The following is a 10,460-nucleotide window of genomic DNA, read 5'->3' as shown; positions in this document are numbered from 1 at the left end:
AAAACAAAACATGAGGAACTGGACTTCGGAATAGCCTGCAAAGCCTTCCATGAATGTATGCTGAATGAAGTGAGCAGAACCAGGAGAAAATTACACACACTAAGAGAAACATTGGGTGATGGTCAACTATGACAGACTTGCACATTTCAGCAGTATAATAATAAAAAACAATTCTAAAAGACTTGTGAAAGAAAAATACTATCCATATACAGAGAAGGAACTATGAAGTTTAAATGTACATCAAAGCTTACTATCTTCAATTTTTACACGTTGTCTTATGTATTGCATTTTTTTATTTGGATTTAATTCTTCTTTCACAACATGATTAATATGGATCTATGTTTAGCATGGTTATACATGTGTAGCTTACATTAGATTGCTTTCTGTTAGAGGGAGGGGGAAAGGGAGGAGGGAGAAAAACATAAAAGTCAAAACCTTGCAAAAAAAAGGTTATTGAAAACTATTTTGGGGTCAGCTAGGTGGAGCAGTGGATAGAGCACTGGCCCTGAAGTCAGGAATACCTGAGTTCAAATATGGCCTCAGACACTTAATAATTAGCTGTGTGGCCTTGGGCAAGCCACTTAACCCCATTACCTTGCAAAAATCTAAAAAAAAAAAAGATGAAAACTACATTGCATGAAGTTGGAAAAATAAATAAAATATTTAGTTTAAATTTAAAAAAATTTAACTACTTGTGTTACTTTGAACAAATCTCATCCATCAAATGTGTGTTGGATTCAATGTCCTCTGAAGTCCATTTCAGCTATAAATCTATGATTCTATGGATCCCTGTGCTGTCTCGGGTCTGCATGTTTTTCCTACCCAGACCCTGTGTTCTACCCCTTGCCCCTCCTCCCTGCCACACCAAAGAAAAACAAACAAACACTGTCACTGACTGGCTCCTTGGGGCTAATGTCTTCTAAGTAGAGCTATTTATTTCCTCTCTGAAACATAAAGATGATGATCTGAGCTCAAAGGGCTCAAGTCCTTCCTTACATGCCAAGTTCTACCATTCTTTTTTGTTTGATTGTTTTGCAAGGAAATGGGGTTAAGTGACTAGCCCAAGGTCATCCAGCTAGGTAATTATTAAGTGTATGAGGACCCAGTTCTATCCTTCTTAAAGTTTCAGCTTGGGGCACCTAGGTGGCGTGAATAGAGAGCACTGGCCCTGGAGTCAGGAGGACCCAAGTTCAAATCCGACCTGGGACACTTAATAATGACTTAGCTATGTGACCTTGGGCCAGTCACTAACCCTATTGACCTGCAAAAACAACAACAAACAAAAAAGATTCAGCTTCTAAGCTAACTCTAAGAGGAAAGGGAAGGAAGCAAGTACTGGGGAGGTAAGGTGTAAGGAGAGACAGCGGAGAAGATTCTCTGGGTCGATTTGGGGTCACTATATTCTCCCCCAGACCGGGATCCCTCCCCTTCCTTTCCCCTTCTCCTCCCTTTCTTCTCGGGACAAAAACTGGAAAATTTCTTTGTTTACTGCCTTTCGGAGATTGGGGCAGAGAACCTGAAGGGGGCGGAGAAGGGCTGCAGGGGCGTCAAAGTCCAGCCCAATATAAGGACAGGTCGGATCAAGCCCATTCATTCTCCAACGCCGCCGTCTCGTGTCGGCTATGGGGAGTCTCTCCCTAAGCCCTAGTCGGCTGTGGCTGCTGCCACTGCTGACGCTACTGCTGCTGCTGCTGCTGCCGCCTCCAGCCCGAGGAGGTGAGACACCGCCGGAGAACCCCCAGCGTAGCCCGCAGCTGGAGGCCATCCTGAGACACCTGGGGCTGTCCTCACCCCCTGTAGTGCAACGGCCGCCTCTCGACGTCTTCCAGGCCCAGAAGCTGCAGCATCGCAACAAGGAGTCAGCGGTCCAGCTGAGAGCCAAAAGGAACCACCAGCCCGCCACAACTTTGGTCCAGAATTCGATTCCCCCGACCCGCCAGGTCCTGATCCCGCTGACCAAAGGTAAACTATTTGAGTCTTCCCGGGATTGGAATAAAAAGGTAGATGAGAGGATAAGTCTGTGTGTGTGTGTGTGTGTGTGTGTGTGTGTGTGTGTGTGTGTGTGTGTGATATGTGGAGAGAGACAGAGACAGAAAGAGACAGAGAGACACAGAGAGAGAGAGAGAGAGAGAGACAGAGAGAGAGACACACACACTGAGAAACTTATGGGATAGAACCCAGAATGACAGAGGAAAGAGATCTTAAAATTATTTTATTTTTTTGACACAAGAGGAAACTGAGGTCAAAGAAGGAAGGGGATTTGGCTACCTCCCTCCAGTTAGCATCAGTGCTAGGACTAGAAGCTAAGTCTCCTACCTTCCAGGTTTAAGGCTCTCAGCTTCTGAGAGCATAGGGTCCCTTGGGGTTCAATCAGCGCCAAATGACCCTCGGGGATTAGGGAGTTGAGTGAGGAGAAGAGAGCTGAGATCGGATGAATGAAACCCGCCTAGGTGCCTCCTGAGATCTCCAAACTCGTCCATAACATCAGTCATTACCTCCGTTTTACAGACATCAGAGTTTGGGGTGGGTTGGGGTGTGCAGAACTTGGCTAAAGGCGGGTGGGGAATTGGAAACTAAATCTGTCCTCAAGTTTGGGGGTGGGTGGGAGCGGGGAGGAGGGGGCGGGAGGTGACTGGAGCAGAGCAGGGACTGGGGTGGGGAGGTCAGCTTCCTTAGGCCTTTGCTCTTTCCTCTGTCCATGGTAGAGCTGTTCCTGGAGCCCTCCGACGGGCTCTTCTACCTGAATCTCTCCCGGGAGGCCCTGCTGGAGAAGACTCCGACTGAGAGGCGCGTAAATCACGCCCTACTGATCGTATTGAATGATCAGCCCCAGGCCAAGTCCCTGAGACAAGACCTAACCGGCGCGGTGCTGCCCTGGCTCGAGTCCAACGGACCTCCAAAGCTCCTGGTGCGGCTGTCGTCCTGCACGTCTAAGCATCTGTCCAAAGAGCCCCAGCCCCTGCGCGCCTACCTGCAGATGACCTACCTGGATATGCCCCTCAGGGATCGCCGAAGGGTGCGACAGCTGGGTCCAATCCGCGTCCGAGAATAGGTCCCGGGGTGGGGTAGGAGTGGGGGTGGGCCTCTGCTGCCCCTTTCCACCAGGGTTGGGGCAACTGCTTGTGGATACCCTTACCCACCCACTTTATGATGCGCTTCTGCCCGGGGCACAATTACAGGCAGTGGAGCTTACGATCTTTGAAGATGTGGTCCCCAAGGCCTGCCCACTGCACCTGACCCAACTGGACCTGCAAAGAGGAAGGGGCTGAACATTGGCTATACAGGAAGGGAGGCCACCCAGATTCCCTTCTCTTCAGCCTAGCTAGGCCTCCAAAGCTGATCCTGAGGCTGCCAATCCCCAGTGACTGAACGATAATTTCCAAAGGACTTTATGGACTTTAAAATAACTGCCACCAGAGTCAGTGATGCAATCCCTTTTCCTCATAATCCTTGCTCCTGGTGGATGGATGAGGTTGAAGGATTGCTTGAGTCCAAGTTCTAACCTGGAGGAGGGGTCAAGCCAATTATGTTTCTGCTGAGCCCCCAAGGGTGTAAGACCACCCAGTTACCTAATGAGAGATGTAAGGGCCCAGGTCAGGAAAAGGGGATAGGTAGGGGAGGTGGTGAGCAGAATATATACATTTAGAATGCATTACTTTCTCATCTCTGCTTTTAGAATCCCTGGCTTTCTACCAGAAGGGTTATTTTGAGTCTTTTGTATTTGCTTACCTATGTCCATATTGTTTCCTTAGAGCATATTGTCCCTGAGGGCAAAGGATTTTTTATTTTTTGTCTTTGGGCATATAATAGGTACATACTAAATGCTAATTTAGTTGAGTGAGTGCATCCTTAGACAGATGGTTAACAAATACATATGGGTAAAGGATAGATTTCATTCAGCAGAAGATAAAGATGAGACCAAGGAATCTCCTCTCTTCAGAGTCATACATGCTCAGAAATGCCTCTTTTCTTTTATAGCTAGTTTCCAAACCTTTGAATTTGAGGTTGTTTTCAAAGCAACTCCTCTCCTAAGCTAGCATTGCCTTCTCAGGGTGACAGCTGGATTCTTGAATGTAAGGCTATTTTTTTTTTCAGACAACCATTAGGGTTGGTGCTACTCAAGTCTCCCTCCCCCATCTAGAAGGCTACATTCTAGGATTCTGACATATGGGAAATAGATATACCTCTTTCTAGATCTGACCCAAGGAGAAATTCCCTGAAGCCTAGTGTTACAAGCTAGGAAACATGATTGATATTCTTCATGTTGGCTTCTCAGAGTCTCTCAGTCCCTTCAGAGACCTGGAGAGAGGTTGGACTGTCATATCTCCTCTCTTGAATCTGACCTATTCAATAAATTCTGGTGGTTCCCTATTACCTCCAGGATAAAATAGAAAGTCCACTGTTTGTTTTTCAAGCCCTTCATCACCTTCCACCTTTTTAGTCTTCCTATAACTTTGCTCCTTCCTAGGTGATCTAGCCACACTGGCTTAATTTCTGTTCTTCCTACATAACAATCTAACTCCCATCTCCTTGTCTTTACACTGTCTGTTCCCCATATTTGTAATTCTGCTCTTCCTCTCCTCTCCCTTCCTTCCTTTAAGATCTGATTCAACCCCTTCTTTTTGTAGGAGGCTCTTCCAAATCTCTCTAGATGTTAATGCTTCCCTTTTGAGATGACCTTCCATTTACTGTATCTATAGTTAGCTAGCTAGCCAGCTAGTTATCTGTCTGTCTTATATGTACCTCTTTGGACATATTCCCTTTAAGATGAATAAATACACTTTATATCTAAGTCATATCTAGAGATTTTCCCAGAATTTTAGTGAGAAAAGTGAAAATTACCCTCTTGAGTCAACTCCTAATTTTGAACCAACCCCCAATATTGAACTTAGTTTGTGTACAGAGCTCAGAATTTTGGCACTCCTACATATGTGTTAGTCCTTTCCCACTGGGATAGTTCATAATTTAAATTAAATATGGCATTCTGTCTCCTACAATCCTTTCTGGTTCTGGAATTCTCTCCTCTAAGATCCTTACAACTCTGATATTCTGTCTTCTAAAGTCCCTCTTTTAAGAGGCTAAGAGACTTGTTCAGACTCACATGGTCAATTAATGTACAGTGTCCAGATGTACAGAGCTTCCCCAGCTCTTTCCTCTGCTTCTCCTCTTCCACTCTTCCCAAGTGTGCACAAGACTAAATTCCTTTCCAATTCTAGGAGATCTCCACAGCTGAAGGATTCACAGAGACTCAGAACAAGTCTAGTAAGGGTTCTCTCCACCCCAAAGGTCACTCTATCATTTCTTAACCAAACTTGGAAGCACATTCCCCTATTTCAGGCAGAGAGAGAGGAAGATAATAGTCAGGGAGGAACAGAGTCAAAGGTCAGGGAAATATTGGATTTAGATGAAAGTAAATCTCAACTACTGTGGCCTTGGGGAAAAATATTTGAACCCATCTGCTCTACTATACACACAGACACACACACACACACACACACACACACAACACACACACACTTCTCCTACTCTGACTCCTCCTAGTCTGGTCATTGAGTACCCACAGGAGTCGCTAGCATTCATAGCTATGTCCTTATTCCCCCTCCACTCCCCCCCCAAAACTTCTGAATTACTAAATTAACTTGGGTGAATCACCCACTTTGGGCTTCAATTTCTACATCTACAAAATAAGGGTGGGAGAGAAGCCAGCTATTCTCCAAGACCACTTCCATCTCTGACTTTTTATGTTCTAAGGGCCTTTACAACTCTAACATTCTGTGATTATTTTTATTCTACCCTTTCATCCACTTCTAACTTCAAATCCATACCAAACTCCAGCTTGACACTCCAGTGTCACAATGAAGGGAACCATATTTTCTTAGAACACGTCTTGATAAAAGTGTACCTAGTCACCTGGTCATTTTCTAATCTGAATGGAAGATTCCTTCTACAATACAGTGGATAAAGAGGAAGATGGGAGTGGTGTGAGTGGAAAGTCAGGAAATCTAGGTTTCATAGAATAGTAATAATAACTTCTTCAAAGTGCAATTTTGTCCATGAAATTGGGATGGAATGGTTAAGTGTCCCAGTTGGTTGAAAAACTGGTGTGTAGATTCACTAATCTGTAAAAGCTATAATAATGCATATATATACTCCGCTTTGAGCAAAGAAAGTTATATGAGTTTCCTAGCAAAAGTCTCTAGCAGTAAAGTTCATGATGTGGGTTCCCAGCAAAAGCTTCTATCAGTGAAATTAATAATAATAATAATAATAATGAGTTTCAATAAATAACGTAACCCAAAATTAATGTAAGCCAAAAGAAAGCACACTGTCCAGAGCATGACCAGTACAAGGCTTTGTATACACAGGATTTTACTCAAAGCGACCTTGAGGGGGCACCCATGTGTCTGGGATAGGAAGCCAACGATGAAGTTGCGAAAATCTCACTGACATTCTTTGCAGCTCCTACTTTCTTTGTCTGTTTTCTATAATTAGCATGGGATTTTGGGGGTGATCTTAGCGACGATCCTTGACTGTTGTCTAGTGGCCACCCTTGACTGCCCCAATATGAATATCCAACTTTGGATGAGTTTCCACCCCAGAAATGTGACAATTACTTAGTTGTGTGACCTTGGCAAGTAACTTAACCCTGATTATCTCACATCCAAGGTCATCTCCAGTAGTCCCAATTCATATCTAACCATGGCACCCAGATGACTGCAAGAGAAAGCAAAGCAGGGGATTTAGCACAGCACCCTCTCACTCAAATCCAAATTCATGACCTGATGTCACAGTCATCTTTGGGAACAAAGGACAATCATCCTACTCTGATTATTAAACTGGTCATACAATCAACCTGGAGCTCCCAATTCATTTCTTTGATATGTGGGATATTAAACTAAATTCTTTTTGCTATAAACCCTTGAATATCCTACCATGGGAGATTTCTGCACACAACAGATGGTGACTGTCAAAGAAGACCAATGCCAACTAGGCTTCTGGATAGCATGGATTTCATATACCTTGAGATCATGACAATTGTAGTTATGAAAATCTTACAGGAATTCTAGAATATTGATGGATTGGGCTCTAATGATACCATTGATTTGGTTAAATTCCTGGTCAGTAATATAAATTTTCCTAAGATTAAGAAAAAATAAAGAGAGAGCATGATGATAAGCTTAATATAGAAGAGTAGAGTCTGGTTCTGGTTCACAAGACAGCAAGTTTCACAGGAATAAATCAGAACTACCAGTGTTTCACCACTACAAATGCTTTATCATAGATGGAGCTGACCAAAAATCAGGAAAACTATGAGAGTAAATGAAATAAGCTAGAAAAAATACATAAAATGAAGCCACAGTTACTTTAATTATATATCCATACTCCCATCAATTGGGGAAGGGCTGAACAAGTTATGTCATATGAAAATGTGGAATACTATTGTGTTATAAGAAATGTAGGGAGGCAGGTGGCACAATGAATAGAGAATGAGCTCTGGAGTCAGGAAAACCTGAGTTCAAATCCAGTCTCAGACATTTGAAAAGTCTTTTTTTTTAGGTTTTTGCAAGGTAAATGGGGTTAAGTGGCTTGCCCAAGGCCACACAGCTAGGCAATTATTAAGTGTCTGAGACCGGATTTGAACCCAGGTACTCCTGACTCCAGGGCTGGTGTTTTATCTACTGCACCACCTAGCTGCCCCTGGTCTCTTTGATACTAGCTGTGAAACCTTGGGCAAGTGACTTAATCCCATTGCCCCACAAAACCCATCCCCCCACAAATGAACTAAAATGAATTAGAAATGAAGGGAATGGTCTTCTGGTTTCTCAGAAGACATGTTTGAACTGATACAAAAGGAAGTGAGGACAACATATTATACAATGACAACACAATATTATAAATACAAGCAATTTTGAAAGACTTAGGAACTCTGATTGACCATATTTCCAGAGGACTCATGATGGTTCCAGAGAGGTAAATCGAGTACAGATTGAGACATAATTTTTGGACAAGGCCAATGTAGGAATTTGGGGGTTTTGATTATATATGTTTATAAGAAAGGATTTTGTTTTTCCTGCTTTCCAAATTAGGGTGCAGAAGAGGTGGAAGAGGAAAGAAGACAGATCTTCATTTTAAAAATTAATTTTAATCACCTTTAAATATATTTGTTTGAAAAACAAAATATATCCAGTATTCAAAGTTGAAATGGCTACTAAAACATAACTGGAAATATTTTGAGTTCATATTATGCAGCAGCATTACCCCTACTCAGTCCTGCAGTTTGTATAATAGTAATAGATAATATTCAAAGGCCTTAAGTATTCTTATTTCTTGTCCTGATGGTATGTTTTATTTATAGTGGTCATTCAATGATATATAAAGTAGAATAATGTAATAAAATTACTATGAAGTACATTCCATTACATATCTATTAGCAAAATGCTACACATTTTTCATATAAAGCAAATTAATAGTAGTATTATTATACTAATATTTATTTTAGATCTTGATCTTAGGTTTTCAAAGTGCAAATATTTTGAATATTATACTGAGAATAAAAGTTCTTTTTGAATGTAGGCAAAAGGGACTAACAGGTAATGTAAACTATTCATGTTTTGGAAGGGTTGAAGAAGGCTCCTCTTTTTGAAGTCAAGAGTTAGAATCAGTTATTCCCAATTATTTGGAAAGACTCCTATAGGAGGGGTCATATTCAAGTGTTCAAACAGTACTTGCTGTAATATCAAGTCTTTTTTTTGAAATTTGTAATTATTAAGCTTGAGTTTAATATAGAGTTCACCTATAGTATGTACTAAGTGAAATATTCTATAAACAATGTATATTGCACATGCTTATAAAAAGAAAATGGGGGGGGGGCGACTAGGTGGCATAGTGAATAGAGCACCGGCCTTGGAGTCAGGAGTACCAAAAGTTATTAACTTATGATTATAAAACTGAAAAGCTAAATCTATTGTACTTAGTCTTAGTTACTTTGATTTAAATGCTTAAATTATATCTCCTGAAAAATGTGATGTCTATAATTCATGCTGTTGGGTTTTGGAGATCATTACTGGACTGCAAGGGTTGTTTATGTGATTTGTGTTCATTATTTTATAGAATCATATACCAATTTTATAATTTAAGTGATATTCACTGGCAAACTATTAAAAATTTTCAGTGATCCTCTCCCCTCCTTGATTATAGCAAAAACCGATTTTTCATTTTATAATAACAAACTTGAAAAGATGTTTGTATTTTTTAGTACTGTCATTTCCCTTATGCTTAATTCCTACTTTGCAGCAGGATTTTGTTTCTTTTTGAAAAATTATCACACAGGGCAGCTAGGTGGTGCAGTGGATAGAGCACCAGCCCTGGAGTCAGGAGTACCTGAATTCAAATGCGGCTTCAGACACTTAATAATTACCTAGCTGTGTGACCTTGGGCAAGCCACTTAACTCTATTGCGTTGTAAAAAAAAAAAAACCTAAAACAAAATTACCACACAAAACATGGCACTCTATGTATATTATGCAGACTATTATCCTTTGGGAATGGTTGCCCACTTATACTTAAGTTTGAAAATGTTTTCATATAAGGATTTATGCTAAAATTAACCACTTCAGGGACTCAATCACTATCAAACATGTTTGGGTATACCAGAATTTTATTTGGACAACAATCTTGACAAGAACTTTTTATGTTAACAAGGTTGTCAGAGTTGTTAAAGGAGACATTACAGATATTGGTTTTAGACTATTCGCTGTGAATACACCCGGACAACTTCCTGAGAATTCTGATAAGCATGTAAAAATTTCTCCAATAAAATTGAAATTGGACAATAAAATTAATTTTTAAAATGTTTCAGTTATGCATTGTTGATTCTACAAAATTAGAAACAAATATTTCCAGTTATAAACAAGGGCTAAGGGGAGCTAGGTAATGCAATGAATCTGGCCTCACTTTATAATTACTTTGCTGTGTGACCTTGGACAAGTTACTTAACCTCATTGCCTTGCAAAAAACCAAAAAATTAACAAAAGCTAAATTTCCCTTTTTGTCTATGTCACACTCAGTTCCAAGTCACACAACAATGTATTGACCAGTTCAATACAACTGCAAGAAATAGATTAGATGAATAAAATACAAATTTAAAATATCAGGCAGCTAGGTGGCACAGTATATAGAGTACCGGCCCTGGAGTCAGGAGTACCTGAGTTCAAATCTGACCTCAGACACACCTAGCTGTGTGGCCTTGGGCAAGCCACTTAACCCCATTTGCCTTGCAAAAAAAAACCTAAAAAAAATATCAAACTATGAAAAGGAATAAATTGGAGAGCAAAAGGTATTGAACATCCCCATTTAATACATTTCTACTTAGTAATGAAATGTATGACAAAAAAAAAAATAGAAGCAACATCTTAAATGATTTTCAAAAGGAGATAGGTATACTTAGAGTGGAATTCTAAA

At 40.9% G+C, this 10,460-nt stretch overlaps 1 protein-coding gene across 1 annotated transcript; it reads left to right on the top strand.

Annotated features, from left to right (window-relative positions):
- Positions 1 to 1,621: 1,621 nt before the first annotated feature.
- LOC141497603 (uncharacterized) lies at positions 1,622 to 6,999 on the top strand. The gene is made up of 2 exons (XM_074200335.1): positions 1,622 to 1,962; positions 2,706 to 6,999. Exons 1-2 carry the CDS (start codon positions 1,623 to 1,625, stop codon positions 3,050 to 3,052), a joined length of 687 nt encoding a protein of 228 aa, XP_074056436.1. The 5' UTR covers position 1,622; the 3' UTR covers positions 3,053 to 6,999.
- The last annotated feature ends 3,461 nt before the right edge of the window (positions 7,000 to 10,460 follow it).

Source organism: Macrotis lagotis, chromosome X, assembly GCF_037893015.1.
Source record: "Macrotis lagotis isolate mMagLag1 chromosome X, bilby.v1.9.chrom.fasta, whole genome shotgun sequence".
Classification (NCBI taxonomy): domain Eukaryota; kingdom Metazoa; phylum Chordata; class Mammalia; order Peramelemorphia; family Peramelidae; genus Macrotis; species Macrotis lagotis.
Note: the sequence above shows the minus strand (reverse complement) of the source record. Positions and strands in the feature narration are given on the sequence as shown.

Bases quoted from the DNA above. Each gene is read 5' to 3' on its own strand.
- LOC141497603 (XM_074200335.1), top strand. From the start codon at position 1,623: ATGGGGAGTCTCTCCCTAAGCCCTAGTCGGCTGTGGCTGCTGCCACTG. The intron at 1,963-2,705 runs GTAAACTATTTG...TGTCCATGGTAG, and splicing joins CCTGATCCCGCTGACCAAAG to AGCTGTTCCTGGAGCCCTCC.